This window comes from Tachyglossus aculeatus, chromosome 3 (genome assembly GCF_015852505.1).
Source record: "Tachyglossus aculeatus isolate mTacAcu1 chromosome 3, mTacAcu1.pri, whole genome shotgun sequence".
Lineage (NCBI taxonomy): Eukaryota > Metazoa > Chordata > Mammalia > Monotremata > Tachyglossidae > Tachyglossus > Tachyglossus aculeatus.
The window spans coordinates 9,299,512-9,320,981 of NC_052068.1; the positions used below are offsets into that span (position 1 = coordinate 9,299,512).

At 45.2% G+C, this 21,470-nt stretch overlaps 1 protein-coding gene across 1 annotated transcript in view; it reads right to left on the reverse strand.

The window, feature by feature from the left end:
• Positions 1 to 21,470, reverse strand: part of CFAP46 (cilia and flagella associated protein 46) — a 203,464-nt gene that overhangs the window by 140,814 nt on the left and 41,180 nt on the right. Inside the window, exons 14-17 of the mRNA XM_038743855.1 lie at positions 15,144 to 15,267; positions 5,726 to 5,856; positions 2,750 to 2,907; positions 1,506 to 1,639 (exon numbers count right to left, since the gene is read on the reverse strand). Of these exons, the coding sequence (XP_038599783.1) occupies positions 1,506 to 1,639; positions 2,750 to 2,907; positions 5,726 to 5,856; positions 15,144 to 15,267 (547 nt within the window). The remainder of the gene's footprint in view (positions 1 to 1,505; positions 1,640 to 2,749; positions 2,908 to 5,725; positions 5,857 to 15,143; positions 15,268 to 21,470) is intronic.

A 21,470-nucleotide genomic window follows, 5' to 3' on the forward strand; every position in this document is an offset into this window, starting at 1 on the left:
TTGCAGGCTCCTCCTCCCCCTCCCATCCTCTTACTGTGGGGGTTCCCCAAGGTTCAGTGCTCGGTCCCCTTCTGTTCTCAATCTACACTCACTCCCTTGGTGACCTCATTCGCTCCCACGGCTTCAACTATCATCTCTACGCTGATGACACCCAGATCTACATCTCTGCCCCTGCTCTCTCCCCCTCCCTCCGGGCTCGCATCTCCTCCTGCCTTCAGGACATCTCCATCTGGATGTCTGCCCGCCACCTAAAGCTCAACATGTCGAAGACTGAGCTCCTTGTCTTCCCTCCCAAACCTTGTCCTCTCCCTGACTTTCCCATCTCTGTTGACGGCACTACCATCCTTCCCGTCTCACAAGCCCGCAACCTTGGTGTCATCCTCGACTCCGCTCTCTCATTCACCCCTCACATCCAAGCCGTCACCAAAACCTGCCGGTCTCAGCTCCGCAACATTGCCAAGATCCGCCCTTTCCTCTCCATCCAAACTGCTACCCTGCTCATTCAAGCTCTCATCCTATCCCGTCTGGACTACTGCACCAGCCTTCTCTCTGATCTCCCATCCTCGTGTCTCTCTCCACTTCAATCCATACTTCATGCTGCTGCCCGGATTATCTTTGTCCAGAAACGCTCTGGGCATATTACTCCCCTCCTCAAAAATCTCCAGTGGCTACCAATCAATTTGCGCATCAGGCAGAAACTCCTCACCCTGGGCTTCAAGGCTCTCCATCACCTCGCCCCCTCCTACCTCACCTCCCTTCTCTCCTTCTACTGCCCAGCCCGCAACCTCCGCTCCTCCACCGCTAATCTCCTCACTGTACCTCGTTCTCGCCTGTCCCGCCGTCGACCCCCGGCCCACGTCATCCCCCGGGCCTGGAATGCCCTCCCTCTGCCCATCCGCCAAGCTAGCTCTCTTCCTCCCTTCAAGGCCCTGCTGAGAGCTCACCTCCTCCAGGAGGCCTTCCCAGACTGAGCCCCTTCCCTCCTCTCCCCCTCATCCCCCTCTCCATCCCCCCATCTTACCTCCTTCCCTTCCCCACAGCACCTGTATATATGTATATATGTTTGTACATATTTATTACTCTATTTATTTATTTATTTATTTATTTTACTTGTACATTTCTATCCTATTTATTTTATTTTGTTGGTATGTTTGGTTCTGTTCTCTGTCTCCCCCTTTTAGACTGTGAGCCCACTGTTGGGTAGGGACTGTCTCTATGTGTTGCCAATTTGTACTTCCCAAGCGCTTAGTACAGTGCTCTGCACATAGTAAGCGCTCAATAAATACGATTGATTGATTGATTGATTGATTGATAACGCAGTACCTGACAAGTCACTTAACTTCTCTGGGCCTCAGTTACCTTATCTGTAAAATGGGGATTAAGACTGTGAGCCCCCCGTGGGACAACCTGATCACCTTGTAACCTCCCCAGCACTTCGAACAGTGCTTTGCACATAGTAAGCGCTTAATAAATGTCATTATTATTATTATTATTATTACTGTTACCAATATTCCAGCCATTCTGGATCTTGAGCAGGAGGTAGGGACACGTAGCCAATCGGATGTTGGCTTAAGTCTTCAGGTGGGACAGCCTGATCATTCAGCTGAGTACCTTCACAATGAAGCAAATGAATCGTGGCCTACGGACATGGAGAAAAGAAAGAAGGGTAAATCTCAACTTCACCCTCATCAGGGTTTATGGAAATCCCGCCATGGTTCAAGCGAGAGAATTCAGAGGGATGGAAGACTCGCAGAGATTCTCCAAGGGGGTGGGTGTACATGGAGAATAGAACGGGGCACCAACCATTGACCTGCCTGTAAGTTATTTTACAGTCTGTGTAAAATGGAAGCTCCTCGAGGGCAGGGAACATGTCTACCACCTCTGATATACTGGACAGTGTTCTGCACATAGTAGGTGTTCAATAAATACAACTGATTGATTGAGAGGTTAACCACAAGATTCCACCAGGAGAAAGTCTGGCCTAGTGGAAAGAGCAAGAAAACGAGATTGCTGAGATCAGGGTCCCAAATCTACCACTTGCTTGCTGTGGGATATGGGCAAATCACTTAACCTCTCTGGGCTGCTTTCCTTATCTGTAAAATGTGGATAAAAGACCTGTTCTTCCTCCCTCTTAACAACAATAATAATAATAATAATAATGATGGTATTTGTTAAGCTCTTATTATGTGCCAATCACTGTTCTAAGCACTGCGGTAGATACAGGGTAATCAGGTTGCCTCACGTGGAACTCACAGTTTTAATCCCCATTTTACAGATGAGGTAACTGAGGCACAGAGAAGTGAAGTGGCTTGCCCAAACTCACACAGCCGACGAGTGTCAGAGCCAGGATTAGAACCCATGTCCTCTGACTCCCAAGCCCGTTTTCTTGCCACTAAGCCACACTGCTTCTCTTAGGTTTTGAGCCCTATGGGGGACAGGGATTGAATCTGATCTGATTATTTTGCATCTCTCCTGGGCTTGGCACAGTGTTAGGCACATAGTAAGTGTTTAATAAAAGCTATTATTATCGAGAATGTAGGAAAAACTACCAGGCCTACAAGCAATTCAGCTTGACTTCATGGCTACTGAACTGATCCAAACAATTATGGATTTGACTAACACATTACGATTTCCTGGGCAGTCACTTTCCAGAATAAAATTCTAATTTCTTCAACAAGGAATGCAGAAAGCAAAATTAGTTAAACAGAAAGCACTTGGCAGCACCTGTAAGGACTGCAAATTCACAAACCTCGGCATTAATGAATCCTACTTCTGCAAAAGTTCTGAGCAGATCAGGAGACAGTGATTTGGCAGGCGAACTCAATTCGGAGGGAGCTGATAGCAGCCGATCTGGGTTTTCAACTGTTTTCTTCTTCTTCTCTGAAAGCACCATTGAGACTGCAATTTCTAAATGTGAGATGCAAAGTTTAATCAATCCATCCATGGTATTTATTGAGAGCTTACTGTGTGCAAAGCACTGTACTAAACATTTGGGAGAGTATAATACAGCTGCGTGGCCTTGTGGGTAGAGCATGAGCCTGGGAGTCAGAAGGACCTGGGTTCTAATCCCAGCTCTGCCGCCTGCCTGCAGTGTGACCTTGGCCAAATCACTTCACTTAGCAGCACGGTGTAGTGGGTAGAGCACGGGAGTGGTAGTAAGAAGGTCGCAGGTACTAATTCTGGCTCTGCCACGTGTCTATTGTGTGACCTTGGGCAAGTCACTTCACTTCTCCGGGCCTCAGTTACTTCATCTGTAAAAGAGGGATTGAGACTGTGAGCCCCACGTGGGACAAGGACTGTGTCCAACCTGATTTGATTGTAATCACCTCAGCACTTAGTACAGTGTTTGGCACATAGTAAGCACTTAACAAATGCCATTATTATTTAAAAAATACCATTATTATTGTTCTCTGGGTCTCAGTTACTTCATCTGTAAAATGGGGGTTAAACCTGATTAGCTCTTATCTACCCCAGCATTTAATTCAGTGACAGACCTATAGTAAGGGCTTAACTAATACCAAAAAACAAAACAAGCAGTAATAGTTATGATCCTTACCCACAACTACCTTACACTCTAGCTAGTTTACTATATGATTATCAGCATATACTGAGCATTTACTGTGCAGAGAGCATTATGCTAAGCACTTAGGAGCAGTAGACAATAGTAGAAGATGTAGTTCCTATGTCAATTTGTCATTTCTACTAAAGCTGGAGAAAAATACAAGTTGGGACAAAATTATTCCTTATCGAGTTGACAATCCAACTGAATATTTATTTGTTATAGTCCTTGAAGAACAGATCACTCAATGATATTTATCGAGCCATTACTGTGTGCAAAGCACCATACTAAGCGCTCAGGAAAGTAAATACCACAGAGTTTGTAGATATTAGTAAGAATAATTGTAGCATTTGTTAAGCGCTGACTACGTACCAGGCACTGTACCAAGTACTGGAGTGGATACAAGCAAATCAGATTGGACCCAGTCCCTCTCCCACACGGGGTTCACTGTCTTAATCCCCATTTTACAGATGACAGAACTGAGGCACAGAGAAGTGAAGTGACTTGCCCAGGGTCACACAGCAGACAATGGGTGGAGCTGGAATTAGGAACCAGGTCCTTCTGACTCCCAAGTCCGTGCTCCATCCACTAGGCCATGCTGTTTTTCGGAGATTGTGTCCAACCCGACTTGCTTTTATTAATAATAATGATGGTATTTGTTAAGCGCTTACTATGTGCAAAGCACTGTTTAAGCACTGGGGGGATACAAGGTGATCAGGTTGTTCCACGAGGGGCTCACAATCCTAATCACCATTTTCCAGATGGGGTAACTGAGGCATAGAGAAGTTAAGTGACTTGCCCAAAGTCACACAGCCAATAAGTGGCGGAGCCAGGATTGGAACCCAGGACCTCTGACTCCCAAGCCCGTGCCCTTTCCATTGAGCCATGCTGCTTCTTTAGTAAGCGCTTATGTAGTAAGTGCTTAACAAATAACATCATTATTTTATTCCCCTGCCAGTGCTTACTTAGTAACTTAGTACAAGTTGCCTGGCACACAGTAAGTGTTTACCAAATACCACAATTAGTATTATTATTAGATGAGATCCCTGCCAGAAAACGTGGTTTTGGGATACGGGAGATAATAAAGCGTAAGAATATTTGCATTAAGTGTTGTGGGGCTGGGGGGAGTATCGAAGTCCTTGGAAGTTCATAGCCAGGTTCATAGTTGATGGAGATGGGAGGGCAGATAGAGGAAATAAAGCCCTTAGCCTGGGAAGTCCATCCAGATTTTTCTTTCCTTTTCCCTGTCCTTTGTGGTTTTTTTAAAATGTGTTTTTGTAACACTCTACTCTACATTGCTAGTTCAGTGTCAGCAAAGCATGAGATTGGAAGGACCATTGGTGAAAAGCGAAGAGCTATTTAAGTTTCTCTGCAGGCAGACAAGCAATGGAAGATATCAGAGGTGGGAGGTGGGAGAACATGGGCTGTTTTAGGAAGCAAGACCTCAGCTGTTTAATTGAAATCTTAATAATAATAGTAATAATGATCATAAGCATCATAATAAGGCTATCTGTTAAGCTCTTACTATGTGCCAAGCACCATTCTAAGCACTGGGGTAGATACAAGGTAATCAGGTTGGACACAGTCCCTGTCCCACATGGGGCTTGCAGTCTTAATCCCCAATTTACAGATGAGGGAACTGATGCAAAGAGAAATGAAATGACTTGCCCAAGGTCACACAGAAGATACGTGGTGGATCCAGAATTAGAACCTACGTCCTCTGTCTCCCAGGACTGTGCTCTTTCCACTAGGTTATTCTTCGGACACTGTAGCCTTCAGATTCCCCACACTGAATCTGAGGGTTTTTGTCATAAAGTAGGGGGAGCACGTTTCTTATCTCCATTTCAAAGATGAGGAAACTGAGGCCCAGGCAGGCTAAGCGAATTTTGCAAGACCGCATGGCAGACCAGTGGCAGGGCTAGGACTAGAGCCCAAGCTTCCTGCCTTCCCCAGTGGGGAGGGGAGGGGAGGGGAGGGGATCTGCTGCCCACCAAAGGGATGCATGATCAGTTTCAAAGCTAATATTAATCAGTAGCATTCCCCAAGTGCTTACTATGTGCAGGGCACTGTACTAAGCATTTGGGAGAGGTACAAGATGATAGCATTTTCAGATGTGATCCTTGCCCTCAGAGAACATATCATCTATTCCCTGGAAACTTTACCAACCTTTCGTGGGTTGGGATGTCTTCTTGAATTTCATATCATCATACAAGAGGCAGAACCTGCTGGCTGTTCGGCAAACATCCCACACACCTTGCTTCCGAGCCACTTTGGCGAGGTCTGCCCAGATTTGGATTCTGATCCCGGAAATACAAACAAACATAAATATGAGATCTAAATTCCGATACAGTTCCTAAAACTTCAGCATGGACTGGGGTGGTAGCTATTATTTAGGCAGGGGGAAGGAAAAAAAACCTACAAGATTTCAGATTATGAATTGATAATCAGTGGGAAAAACAAGTTTCCACTTCAAAATCAATTGATTTTTAATGAAAAAAGGTAAAGGATCTGATAACCATAGACCTTAAGAGGCAGTATCATTTCCTGGAAAATTTTGATTTACCAGAAGTATGGGAAATCCCTATTCACCTGGGTAGGAGATCTGAAACTTTCATATGAAAATCAATCATTCATTCATTCAATGGCATTTAGTGAGTGTATTTACTGTGTGCAGAGCACTGTACTAAGTGCTTGGGAACATACAATACAGCAACAAAGAAGGACAATCTCTGCCCAAAATGAGCTCTCAGTCTAGAATAAGCAGCGTGGCTCAGTGGAAAGAGCATGGGCTGTGGTGTCAGAGGTCATGGGTTCAAATCCAAGCTGTGCCAATTGTCCGCTGTGTGATTTTAGGCAAGTCACTTAACTTCTCTGTGCCTCAGTTTCCTCATCTGTAAAATGGGGATTAAAACTGTGAGCACCTCGTGGGACAACCTGAGCACCTTGTAACCATCCCAGTGCTTAGAACAGTGCTTTGCACATAGTAAGCGCTTAATAAATGCTATTAGTATTATTATTATTATTATTAGAAGGCAGGAGAAAGACATCATCATCATCAATCGTATTTATTGAGCGCTTACTATGTGCAGATCACTGTACTAAGCGCTTGGGAAGTACAAATTGGCAACATATAGAGACAGTCCCTACCCAACAGTGGGCTCACAGTCTAAAAGGGGGAGACAGAGAACAAAACCAAACATACTAACAAAATAAAATAAATAGAATAGATATGTACAAATAAAATAAATAAATAAAAAATAGAGTAAAAAATATGTACAAACATATATACATATATACAGGTGCTGTGGGGAAGGGAAGGAGGTAAGATGGGGGGGATGGAGAGGGGGACGAGGGGGAGAGGAAGGAAGGGGCTCAGTCTGGGAAGGCCTCCTGGAGGAGGTGAGCTCTCAGTAGGGCCTTGAAGGGAGGAAGAGAGCTAGCTTGGCGGATGGGCAGAGGGAGGGCATTCCAGGCCCGGGGGATGACGTGGGCCGGGGGTCGATGGTGGGACAGGCGAGAGCGAGGTACGGTGAGGAGATCAGCCGTGGAGGAGCGGAGGGTGCGGACTGGGCTGTAGAAGGAGAGAAGGGAGGTGAGGTAGGAGGGGGCGAGGTGATGGAGAGCCTTGAAGCCCAGGGTGAGGAGTTTCTGCCTGATGCGCAGATTGATTGGTAGCCACTGGAGATTTTTGAGGAGGGGAGTGATATGCCCAGAGCATTTCTGGATGAAGATAATCCGGGCAGCAGCATGAAGTATGGATTGAAGTGGAGAGAGACACGAGAATGGGAGATCAGAGAGAAGGCTGATGCAGTAGTCCAGACGGGATAGGATGAGAGCTTGAATGAGCAGGGTAGCGGTTGGGATGGAGAGGAAAGGGCGGATCTTGGCAATGTTGTGGAGCTGAGACCGGCAGGTTTTGGTCACGGCTTGGATGTGAGGGGTGAATGAGAGAGCGGAGTCGAGGATGACACCAAGGTTGCGGGCTTGTGAGACGGGAAGGATGGTAGTGCCGTCAACAGAGATGGGAAAGTCAGGGAGAGGGCAAGGTTTGGGAGGGAAGACAAGGAGTTCAGTCTTCGACATGTTGAGCTTTAGGTGGCAGGCAGACATCCAAATGGAGATGTCCTGAAGGCAGGAGGAGATGCGAGCCTGGAGAGAGGGGGAGAGAGCAGGGGCAGAGATGTAGATCTGGGTGTCATCAGCGTAGAGATGATAGTTGAAGCCGTGGGAGCGAATGAGGTCACCAAGGGAGTGCGTGTAGATTGAGAACAGAAGGGGACCAAGCACTGAACCTTGGGGAACCCCCACAGTGAGAGAATGGGAGGGGGAGGAGGAGCCTGCAAAAGAGACTGAGAAAGAACGACCGGAGAGATAAGAGGAGAACCAGGAGAGGACGGAGTCTGTGAAGCCAAGGTCAGATAGCGTGTTGAGAAGAAGGGGGTGGTCCACAGTGTCAAAGGCAGGTGAGAGGTCGAGGAGGATTAGGACAGAGTAGCAGCCGTTGGATTTGGCAAGCAGGAGGTCATTGGTGACCTTTGAGAGGGCAGTTTCCGTGGAATGTAGGGGACGGAAGGCAGACTGGAGGGGGTCGAGGAGAGAGTTGTTGTTGAGGAATTCTACAATAAACAGACATCAATAGAAATAAATAAAATGACAGATATATACATAAGTTCTGTGGAGAGGAGAGGGAGGAAGAGCAAAGGGAGCAAGTCAGGGTGATGCAGAAGGGAGTGAGAGATGAGGAAAAGTTGGGCTTAGTGTGAGAAGGCCTCTCGGAGGAGATGTGCTTTCAGCAAAGCTTTGAAGTGGTGGGAGAGTCATTGTGTGGTGGATTTGAGGAGGGATGGCATTCCAGGTCAGAGGTAGGAGGTGGGCCAGGGGTCGATGGCGAGACAGGCAAGATAGAGACACAATGAGAAGGTTAACGGCACCGGAGGAGCCCAGTGTGCGGGCTGGGTGGAAGATGGAGAGAAGTGAGGTGAGGTAGGAGGGGGCAAGGGGATGGAAAGCTAGTGAGGATAGGCAACCACTGGTGATTTTTGAGGAGGGGGATGATGCGTCCTCAATGATTCTGTAGAAAAATGATACAGGCAGCAGAGTGAAGTATGGACTGGAGTGGGATAGGTCAGAAAGTATGCTGATGCAGTAATCTAGGTAGGATAGGATGTGTGATTGTACTAAGATGGTAGCAGCTTGGATGAGGAGGAAAGAGCAGATCTTGGCGATGTTGTGAAGGTAAGACCGGAAGGGTTTGGTGATGGACTGAATATGTGGGTTGAGTGAGAGAGCAGAGTCAAGGATAATGCCAAGTTCACAGGCTTGCGAGACAGGAAGGATTGTGGTGCCATCTACAGGGATGGGAAAGTCTGGGAAAGGACAGGGTTTGGGTGGGAAGATAAGGAGCTCTCTTTTGGACATGTTAAGTTTGAGGTGACAGGAGAGACATTCAGGTAGAGATGTACTGAAGGCAGGAGGAGACGTGAGCCTGGAGGGAGGGAGAGAGAACAGGGGAGGAGATGTAGCTTTGGGTATCATCTGCAGAGAGATGGTAGTTGAAGCCATAACAGCAAATAAGTTCTCCAAGGGAATGAGTTTAGATGGATGGAAAATAGAAGAGGGCCTAGAACTGAACCTTGAGGGACACCCCGACAGTCAGTCAATCGATGATATTTATTGAGTGATTTTACTGTGTGCAGAGCACCATACTAAGCTCTTGGGAGAATACATTGTAAGAGCTTTTTAAAAAAAATTTCATCTGTAAAGCATTTACTACATGCCAGGCACTGTACTAAGTGCTAGGGTAAGTACAAGATAATCAGATTGGACACAGTCCATATAATAACAAATAATAATGGTATTTGTTAAGCACTTACTATGTGCCAGGTACTGTACTAAGCACTGGGGTGGATACAAACCCATTCATTCATTCATTCAATTGTATTTATTGAGCACTTACTGTGTGCAGAGCACAGTACTAAGCACTTGGAAAGTACAATAGAGTGATAAGGAGAGACAATCCCTGCCCATACCGGGCTTACAGTCTAGAAGGGGGAAGACAGACATCAAAAGTAAACAGGCATCAATTTAAATAAATAGAATTATAGATATATACAAATCAAAACAAGTAAACAGGCATCAATATAAATAAATGGAATTAAAGATATATACCTAAGTGCTGTGGAGGGGGGGCAGAGCAAAGAGAGTGAGTCGAGGTGACAAGGAAGTGGGTGGAGCTGAGGAAAAAGGGGGCTTAGTCTGGGAAGGCCTCTTGGAGGAGGTGAGCTTCAGTATGGCTTTGAAGGGGGGAAGAGTGATCAAGCAAGAATTAGAACCCATTTCCTCTAACTCCAAGGCCCGTGCTCTTTCTACTAGGCCACACTGCTACTGGCCCATTTGGTAGATATTTTCCCAGCCCACATGGAGCTTTCTGTCTACAAGGGGAGACAGACATTAAAATAAATTATGGCTACGAACATACATGTCATGGGGCTGAGGGTGGGGTGAATATCAAGAGCATAAAGACTGTAAGCCTTTTCTTTTAGCCACTGCACACAATAAGTGCTCAATAAATACGATTGATTGATTCACTGATTAAAGGGTACAAATCCAAGTAACTGGATCAGGGCACTGGTACATGTTTTGAATCACAGAAAGCAATTGTTTAACTACATTACAATAAAAAGTAAATTTTTGTCATGCTTGTGCTGGGTAAGATTGCTTTTGGAAGATCATTTTCCACATTTAATACCTATTCTCCCCTCCCTTATATACTTTGAATGCTATTTCAGCCCTTCCACACTCCCTAACTCATACAGTAATTCATTCATTCAATCGTATTTATTGAGCGCTTACTTTGTGCAGAACACTATGCTAAGCACTTGAAAGGCCCATAGAAGGTAAGTGACTTGTCCAAGGTCTCACAACAGATGAATGGCAGAGCCAGGATTAGAACCCATCCCTCTGACTCCCAGGCCCAGCCTCTTTCCACTAGGCAACTCTGCTTCTAATTAAAAAAAAAAAATCTTTCAGTTGCCATTGTATCTTCCACATGCAAAAAAATCCAGTACATGCAAATACCAAATTCGTAAAGATCTCAATCAATCAATCAATCAATCAATCAATCGTATTTATTGAGCACTTACTGTGTGCAGAGCACTGTACTAAGCGCTTGGGAAGTACAAGTTGGCAACATATAGAGACAGTCCCTACCCAACAGTGGGCTCACAGTCTAGAAGGGGGAGACAGAGAACAAAACCAAACATATTAATCAAAATAAAATAAATAGAATAGATACGTACAAGTAAAATAAATAAATAGAGTAATAAATATGTACAAACATATATACATGTATACAGGTGCGGTGGGGAAGGGAAGGAGGTAAGACGGGGGGGATGGAGAGGGCGACGAGGGGGAGAGGAAGGAAGGAGCTCAGTCTGGGAAGGCCTCCTGGAGGAGGTGTGCTCTCAGTAGGGCTTTGAAGGGAGGAAGAGAGCTAGTTTGGCGGATGGGCAGAGGGAGGGCATTCCAGGCCTGGGGGATGACGTGGGCCGGGGGTCGACAGCAGGACAGGAGAGAATGAGGCACAGTGAGGAGATTAGTGGTGGAGGAGCAGAGGGTGTGGGCTGGGCTGTAGAAGGAGAGAAGGGAGGTGAGGTAGGAGGAGGCGAGGTGATGGAGAGCCTTGAAGCCGAGGATGAGGAGTTTCTGCCTGATGCGCAGATTGATTGGTAGCCACTGGAGATTTTTGAGGAGGGGAGTAACATGCCCAGAGTGTTTCTGGACAAAGACAATCCGGGCAGTGGAAGGTCATCAAGGGACTGAAGTGGGGAGAGACACGAGGATGGGAGATTGGAGAGAAGGCTGATGCAGTAGTCCAGACGGGATAGGATGAGAGATTGAACCAGTAAGGTAACAGTTTGGATGGAGAGGAAAGGTCGGATCTTGTCAATGTTGCGGAGCTGAGACCAGCAGGTTTTGGTGATGGCTTGGATGAGAGAGTGGAGTCGAGGATGACACCAAGGTTGTGGGCTTGTGAGACGGGAATGATGGTAGTGCCGTCAACAGTGATGGGAAAGTCAGGGAGAGGGCAGGGTTTGGGAGGGAAGACAAGGAGTTCAGTTTTGGACATGTTGAGTTTTAGGTGGCGGGCAGTCATCCAGATGGAGATGTCCTGAAGGCAGGAGGAGATGCAAGCCTGGAGGGAGGGGGGGAGAGCAGGGGCAGAGATGTAGATCTGGGTGTCATCAGTGTAGAGATGATAGTTGAAGCCGTGGGAGTGAATGAGGTCACCAAGGGAGTGAGTGTAGATCGAGAACAGAAGGGGACCAAGAACTGAACCTTGAGGAACCCCCACAGTAAGGGGATGGGAGGGGGAGGAGGAGCCTGCAAAAGAGACTGAGAATGAACGACCGGAGAGATAAGAGGAGAACCAGAAGAGGACGGAGTCTGTGAAGCCAAGGTTGGATAGCGTGTTGAGGAGAAGGGGGTGGTCCACAGTGTCTAAGGCAGCTGAGAGGTCGAGGAGGATTAGGATAGAGTATGAGCCGTTGGATTTGGCAAGCAGGAGGTCATTGGTGACCTTTGAGAGGGCAGTTTCCGTGGAATGTAGGGGGGATGGAAGCCAGACTCAGTTCCTGACCAATAATTAATACCTTGAATTTGTATGGCCCTTTGTTTTTCTGATGGTGCTTTCACATCAATTATCTTTTCCCCAGGAGGGAAAGGAGAGGAAGTTATTATTATCCCCACTTTACAGTTACAGAAACAAAGGCACAGAGAGGTTAAGCAACTTGTCCGAGGTTCCTCAGCAGGTCAGAGGAGGAGATGGGGTTTAGAACTCGCTCCCACCAACCCACAGCCAGACCCATCAATCAATCAATCAGTCATATTTATTGAGAGCTTACTGTGTACAGAGCACTATACTGAGCGCTTGGGAGAGTACAACATAACAATAGGGCAGACATGTTCCCTGCCCACACTGAGCTGACTGCCTAGAGGGGGAGAGAGAAATTCATAGTTTGCGTGAAGAGCATTGTACTAAGCACTTGGGACAGTATAACAATATAACAGACATGTACCCTGTGAACATCAAACTTACAGTCTAGAAGGGGAGGGAGACATTAATAATCAGTGTGTTTTGTTTTGTTTTGATCTCGACATCATGGACCTCATGTACTGTGAAAGTAAAAATGCTTTTGCAGATTTTGCCCGAGCCTTAATCAATCCCCCTCTCATAGTTGCACCTGGTGAGTTTCCAGTCCTCTACCAGTCTTGACTACGGGAGGAAGAGTCAAGCAGAGGCCTACCCATTCCATTCCTAGCTTGGGCAGTGGCTAGCGAGTGGCAGGCAATCTGCTACAAGTCAAAACACAATATAACAATAAATAGACACACTCCCTGCCCACAATGAGCTCACAGTCTAGAGGACACACTCATGCCCAGAGCATTTATAACAATCACTGACATTAACTGAGCATTTACTGTGTGCGGAGTACTCTACTAAGCACTTGGGAGAGTGCAATGGAATAGAATTGGTAAACAGGTTCCCTGCCCATAAGGACTTCCTCCTGTCTATAATTTAGTTTTGTGTCTGTCTCCACCCTTGAAGGGCAGGGCTAGCATTCATAAATTCTGTTGCACTCCCTTAAGTGCTCTGCACATAGTACAGTGCTCGTTGCATGGTAGCCGCTCAATAAATACTTTGATACTCATTGCTTGGGGAAATGCCAGTCAGCCAATCAGTCAATCATATTTACTGAGCACTTACTGTGTGCAGAGCACTGCACTACGCATGTTGGAGAGGACAGTATAAGTTATAAGCAGACGCTGCCTACTTGCGAAGCACTCTGAGTTATGACAAAATTCCATTTATTTTTAGAAGATGAATGGGCGAGAAACTATTGGTGCCATTAATAATAATAATAATAATAATAATAATAATAATGATGGCATTTACTAAGCACTTACTATGTGCAAAGCACTGTTCTAAGTGCTGGGGAGGTTACAAAGTGATCCGGCTGTTCCACTGGGGGCTCACAGTCTTAATCCCCATTTTACAGATGAGGGAACTGAGGCTCAGAGAAGTTAAGCGACTTGCTCAAAGTCACACAGCTGACAATTGGTGGAGCTGTAATTTGAACCCATGACCTCTGACTCCAAAACCCGTGCTTTTTCCACTGAGCCATGCTGCTTCACCATTAAGTCCACTAAACTGTATGCTTGTAATGGGCAGGGAATGTGTCTGCTAATTCGGTTGTATTGTACTCTCCCAAGCCCTTAGTACAGTGCTTTGCATATGGTAAGCACTCAGTGAATACAATGGATTGATTAAGTTGTTGTTGTCTTAAGCTGTCTGACCCATAGCGGCGCCATGGACACATCTCTTCCAGAACGCCCCACCTCCATCTGCCATCGTTCTGGTAGTGGATCCAGGGAGTTTTCTTGGGAAAAATCCAGAAGTGGTTTACCATTGTCTCCTTCTGCGCTGAAAACTTGAGTCTCCACGCTCGACCCTCTCCCGTGCCGCTGCTACCCAACACAGGGGAGTTTTGACTTGTAGCAGATTGCCTGCCACTCGCTAGCCACTGCCCAAGCTAGGAATGGAATGGGTAGGCCTCTGCTTGACTCTTCCTCCCGTAGTCAAGACTGGTAGAGGACTGGAAACTCACCAGGTGCAACTATGAGAGGGGGATTGATTAAGGCTCAGGCAAAATCTGCAAAAGCATTTTTACTTTGACAGTACATGAGGTCCATTATGTCGAGATCTTTACGAATTTGGTATTTGCATGTACTTGGATGTTTTTGCATGTGGAAGATACACTGGCAACTGAAAGATTTTTTTTTTAATTGGAAGCAGAGTTGCCTAGTGGAAAGAGGCTGGGCCTGGGAGTCAGAAGGATGGGTTCTAATCCTGGCTCTGCCATTCATCTGTTGCGAGACCTTGGACAAGTCACTTACCTTCTCTGGGCCTCAGATACCTCATCTGTAAATTAGAGATGAAGACTGTGAACTCCATGTCGGACAGGGATGATGCCCAACTGATTATTATTGGATCTACCCCAGGACTTAGTACAGTGCCTGGCACTTAGTAAGTAATAATAATAATAGTAATAATAATAATGGTATTTGTTAAGCACTTACTATGTGCAAAGCACTGCTCTAAGCACTGGGGTATTCATTTATTCAATCGTATTTACTGAGAGCTTACTTTGTGCAGAGCACCGTACTAAGCATTTGGAAAATACAACTCAGCAACAGAAAATCCCTGCTCAAGGTGATCAGGTTGTCCCACGTGGGGCTCACAGTCATAATCCCCATTTTACAGATGGGTAACTGAGGCCCAGAGAAGTTAAGTGACTTGCCCAAAGTCACACAGTTGACAAGCGATGGAACCTGGATTAGAATTGGTGACCTCTGACTCCCAAGCCCGGGCTCTTTCCAGTGAGCCATGCTGCTTCTCTAAGTGCTTAACATGTACCATTAAAAAAAATTACATAGGATATTGGCACAAGGAAAACATCAATACAAAACCTCCATTAATTCCATCTTTCCATTTATGATATAAAAATAAATTTTTCTTGGTTACCTCTCTTTTTCATTTTCACGTCCTAATCGTTTCAAATGTCCTCCAGCTTTCTCCACACTCTTGGTGTGATGGTGAGCTTTGGCACAGAGAAAACTGATCTGGCTCCTGCTTTTACCTGTGGAAACTTAAAGTAGAAAAACAAATGCAAATGTTTTAGCCTTAGAGGATGTGGATGTGGGAAGCTTGCAAAGCAGTGTGGCCTAGTGGACTGAGAATGGGTCTAGGAGTCAGAAGAACCTGGGTTCTAATCCCGCCTCCACCACTTGTCTGCTGTGTGACGTTGGGAAAGTCACTTCACTTCTCCATTACCTCATCTGTAAAATGGGGAATAAGATTCTGAGCCCCATGTGGGATACGGACCATGTCCAACTTGACTAGCTTGTATCTACTGTAGTACTTAGTAAACTGGCACATGCTAAGTGCTTAAACAAATACCATAATAACAAAATAGGAAAAAAAACCACCTGGATTCCCAAAACAGAAAATATAGGGAGTAAAGTTCAATCTGTAATCCTTGAAGCTGGCCACATGAACTTCTAGAATTAAATCCATTAACAATCTGAGTGAGGTAAACTGTTAGTAGCTGGAGGAGAATACATTGTTACCAAAGGGAAATTCACTCATTCATTCATTCATTCAATCAATCGTATTTATTAGCATTTTCTGTGTGCAGAGCACTATACTAGAGGCTTGGGAAAGTACAATACAACAATAAACAGTGACATTCCCTGCCCACAACATGCTTATGTTCTGTGGCAGGGGGAGAACGATACCAATACAAATGATTAAAATGAAGATACGCACAGAGTGCTGTGGGGCTGGGAAGGGGGAAGAGCAAAGGGAGTAAGGGAGATAAGGAAAAGTGAGGCTTAGTCTGGGAAGGCCTCTTGGAGGGGATGTCATTGTCAGATGTGAGGAGGAAATAATTCCTTATTTGCAGGATAAAGATAATGAAAGAGCCTAATCTCCATCTGATAGCAGCCAGAGGCCTAAAAAGCCCTGTCTCTTCCTCAGGAAAGAACCTCAGGATGGGCAGAAGTGTCCTCAAAGGATGTTTTGTGGACAGTTATTGCCTTCCTCGAGGGAGGGGAAAACTTGGTAGTGGCTTCTTCAAGAATCTCAAGAGGAAAGTTGACATATTTAGCTAGACCTGCTGACATTCCCATTACCAAACACATTCTGATTTAACCTTAAAACAATCAACCAAGGAAATGAAATAATAAAAAATTGGCAATAGCCATATAGAGATATATTTTTCTTTCTAAATAAAAAGAATGGCTGAAAGAAAAAAGGCAACATCAAAGAAAGTAGTTATGGGGAAATACATAATATATTTGAATAGGTCTATCAAAGATAAATAAACAGAGGTAGACTAAGAAGAATAGTATGGGCCAAACACCAGTCTAAGCAGTAGGATAGGTACAAAATAATCAGGTCAGAACAGTCCTTGCCCCTCAAGGGGGTCACTGTCTAAGCGGGAGGGAGAAGAGGTATTTTATCTTCATTTTTGAAAATAAAACTGAGGCACTAAGAATATAAATAATTGTGATATTTTTATAGCCTTTACTATGTGCCAAGCACTGTACTAAGCCCTGGGGTAGATTCAAGATTGTCAAGTGGGACAGAGTGTCCCACAAGGGGTTCACAGCCTAAATAGCGGGGAGAACAGGTACTTATATGTCTCCATTTTACAGTTGAGGAAACTGAGACACAGAGAAGAAAAGTGACTCACTCAAGGTCACACAGCAGACAAGTGGCAGAGTTGGAATTAGAACCCAAGTTCCCAGACTTCCAGGTTCATGCTCTTTCCACTAGGCTGGGCTGCAGGAAACCTGAGCCCTTGTGTAGGAAAAAGCATATGGGTTCTAATGCACGCATACGATTTAGTTGAATGAATCTCCATGATACACTGAAACTGAGATGGGGACAGAAATGAGAGGGTGAAATGCAAATACCTTCAAAACCACAGTAAATAATAATAATAAAGTTGGCATTTGTTAAGTGCTTACTATGTGCAAAGCACTGGGGAGGTTACAAGATGATCAGTTTGTCCCTCAAGGGGCTCACAGGTTTTAATCCCCATTGTACAGATGAGGTAACTGAGGCACAGATAAGTTAAGTGACTTGCCCAAAGTCACAAAGCTGACAGTTGGTGGAGCCAGGATTTGAACCCATGACCTCTGACTCCAAAGCCCATGCTCTTTCCACTGAGCCACACTGCTTCTAGCAGAGTATTCCTCAAAACGTTTCTTTCTAGGTGACGTAGGACCAAGACATGTATTTGTTTCCAATTTTTGGGAGGCGATTTGATCAATTAGGGCTTTCCTATTCTAGACAGTGAGCCTGTTGTTGGGTAGGGACCATCATGCCATAGAACCACATCTCTCCTGAAGGAGGAGGAGAGAAAGTCTGTTTTTGTATGGTATTTGTTAAGCACTTACCATTCTATTTATTGTATTTTGTTAATATGTTTTGTTTTGTCGTCTGTCTCCCACTTCTAGACTGTGAGCCCGCTGTTGGGTAGGGACCGTCTCTATATGTTGTCAACTTGTACTTCCCAAGCGCTTAGTACAGTGCTCTGCACACACTAAGCGCTCAATAAATATGATTGAATGAATGAATGACTGAATGTTGCTGATTTGTACTTCCCAAGCGCTTAACTTAGTACAAGGCACTGTGCAAAGTAAGCACTCAATAAATACGACTGAATGAATGAATGAATATTTCTCCTCTCTAAAACAGCCTCCTCAAAGCCTCCAATAGCTCCTCATTTCCCTCCACTCCAAGGTTTATGGCTTTTCCAGTCATACGTATTTGCGCTACTCATGCACTACTCAGCTGGCACTCCCAAACTCTGGTTCTAACTGGGCCTTACGCTTGACTCTCTGCTCATATTCTAGGGGAGACAGACACCAATACAAATGAAAGAAATTACAGATATGAACCAAGTGCTGTGGGGCTGGGACGGAGGAAGAGCAAAGGGAGCAAGGGAGATAAGGAAAACTGGTCACACTATTCCCCCTTCTGGAAACTCCTCCCTCAGTCTAATAGGTTACCTCACAGCTCTCCCCACTTTATAAGTCCTCCTACTATCCCATCTCTCTTACAAACTCTCCATTGATGAATTCTCAATGTAAAGCAAGGTGGCCCAGTTTGAAGAGTCTGAGCCTGGGAGCTAGAGGACCTGTGTTCTAATCCTGGCTCTGCCACTTGTCAGCTATGAGGCCTTGGGCAAGTCATTTAACTTCTCTGGGTCTTAGTTACCTTCTCTGTAAAATGGGGATAGAGACTGCAAGCCCTGTGTGGGACATGGGCTGTGCCCAACCTGATTGTCTTGGATGTAGTGAAGCACTTGGTAAATGCCCTGTACAGACCCTCTAGACTATAAGCTTGTTGTGGGCAGGGAATGTGCCTGTTAGACTATTGTGTTGTAATAATAATAATGATGGTATTTGTTATGCGCTATATGCCAAGCACTGCTCTAAGTGCTGACCCTCCCAAGCACTTAGTATATTGCTCAGCACACTGTAAGCACTCCATAAATATGATTGATTAATCAATTTGAGAGTAGATGCCTGACAAATAACATTAAAAAAAATTCCCAACACTTTGAGAAGCAGCATGGTGTAGGGGACAGAGGCATGGGCCTGGGAGTCAGAAGGTCATGAATTCTAATCCCGGCTCTACCATGTGTATGCTGTGTGACCTTGGGCAAGTCACTTCACTTCTCTGGGACTCTGTTCCCTTATCTGTCAAATGGGGATTGAGACTGTGAGTCTGATTTGGGTCAGAGATTGTGTCCGACTTGATTTGTAGAGAAGCAGTGTGGCTCACTAGAGAAGCAACCTGGCTCACTGGAAAGAGCACGGGCTCGGGAGTCAGAGGTCATGGGTTCTAATTCCGACTCCATCACTTGTCAGCTGGGTGACTTTGGGCAAGTCACTTCACTACTCTGGGCCTCAGTTGCCTCATCTGAAAAATGGGGATGAAGACTGTGAGCCCCATGTGGAACAACCTGATTACCTTGTATTCCCCCCAGCGCTTAGAACAGTGCTTGGCACATAGTAAGTGCTTAACAAATGCCATTATTCCAGTGTTTAGAACAGTGCTTCACACATAGTTAAACACTTAACAAATGCCTTTATTATTATTATTATTGTATCCACCCCAGTGCTGAGTGAAGTGCCTGGCACATAGTAAGCACTTAACAAATATCATCATAATTATTATTATTATTCAATCCAAAAGCTAGTCTTAGCATTTATGTCCCTCCTCAGTATTTATAAATCAATCTACAATCAATTCAAAATTTTATTCTGACATTTGGTTTGATTTTATTATATCCTTCCCTTTCTTCTGGCTCCAACTATTTGAAAATAATGCGTGTCTGCCTCTTGCCCATTAGACTGCAAGTTTCTAGAGGGCAGGGACCACATTCTTTGCTTTCTCATATCTTCAACTTTGTACCCATTGACTGATGGGTCAAATTCACAAAATTCTACTTCTGAAGTCAGTGGGTGGGCATTCCATAGTGACAGTGTGAAGGAGAAATAGAGAGAAGACAGATTGAGGAAGAGAGAGAGTGTGTGGAAGAGAGAGAGAAAGGAAGGGGTGGACCAGAGCCAGCTGAATGGACAGATGCTTTAGTGTTCTTAAAATGGCTTAAGGATAGGATAATAAGCCCCTTGAAAGAAGATTAGATGAATCAGAATCTAGATAAGAAGAGGCTAAAGAGCGATTTATTGACCATCTGCAAGGATGTATACGAACAATGCAGACCGATTCTTCTACACACCCTCTGAGAACTAAATGAGAAGACGTTTGGTCAAATTCAATTGGAAAATTGTATGGGAAGAGAAGCAGTGTGGGCTAATGGATAGAACTCTCTAGACTGTAAGCTTGGGCCTGGGAGTCAGTAGGGACAGGGTTCTAATCCTGGTTCCTCCACTTTGCTGTGTGACCTTGGGCAAGTCACCGATTTATCGTTACTTCAGTCACTTCACATGTAAAATGGGGATTAAGACTGTGAGCCCCAAGTGGCACAGGGACTATGTCCAACTTGGATCTACCTCAGCACTTAGTACAGTGCCTGGTACATAGTAAGCACTTAACTAAAACCATTTAAGCAAAAGCCAGCACTTGTCAACCCCTAGGACACATCATCATCATCCTGGGAGGTTAGGCAGTCTCCATCTCCTCTTGCCTTTAACAAAAAGGAAAGACAACCATCTGTGATGGCTCCAGGTTTTGCAGCTCCCCCGTCTGAAAGCAGAATGTGGTCCTGGGAAACAGAAATTCATGTGTTCTAATCTTGGCTCTGCCACTTGTCTGCTGGGTGACCTTGGGTGAGTCGCTTCACTTCTCTGTGCCTCGGTTACCTGATCTGTAAAATGGGGATTGAGATTGTGAGCCCCAGGTGGGACAGGGACTGTGTCCAACCCAATTTGCTTGCATCCACCCCAGCTCTTAGTACAGTGCCTGCTACATTGTAAGTGCTTAACGAATACCACAGTTATTAATATCATTCAACCTGAGGGTGTCCTGAGGCCCCCACAATCTTATTATTCTACAGATAACAATAATAATAATAATAATAATAATAATAATAATGGCATTTGTTAAGCGCTTACTATGTGCAAAGCACTGTTCTAAGCTCTGGGGTGGATACAAGGTCATCAGGTTGTCCCACATGGGGCTCACAATCTTAATCCCCATTTTACAGATGAGGTAACTGAGGCTCATAGAAGTTAAGTGACTTGCCCAAGGTCACACAGCAGATATGTGGCATAGCCAGGATTACAACTCATGACCTCTGACTCCCAAGCCCGGGCTCTTTCCACTGAGCCATGTTGTTTCTCTGATGCAGCAAATGTAGCTTTCAAATGCCCTACTCTTTCTTGCAGAGCGTGTGGAGCTTGGAAGCACCATGTGTGCATGTGAACACATTGTTCACATATGTTGCCAACTTGTATATGTTGCCAACTTGTACTTCCCCAGTGCTTAGTACAGTGCTCTGCACACAGTAAGCGCTCAATAAATACGATTGAATGAATGAATGAATGTGGAAAGGGAGCCGGAGAGAGATTGATTTGAATTTTTCTCCTTTCTCCCCTTCTTTTTTCCTTTCCTTTCTCCTTCCCCTCCCTCTGGGTTCCTCTATCAGCCACACCAGATTCTCCCTTTTTCCAGTACAGGCAGCTCTCCCCATTTTTTCCAGCTTTTTCTCTCCTCCCCACTCCTGGCTAGCTCAACTTTCCTTTTTCTGTTCTTTCTCACCTTAGTGTCCATGGCAGACATGGGCTCTCACCTCCAGTGGCCACCCTTGCT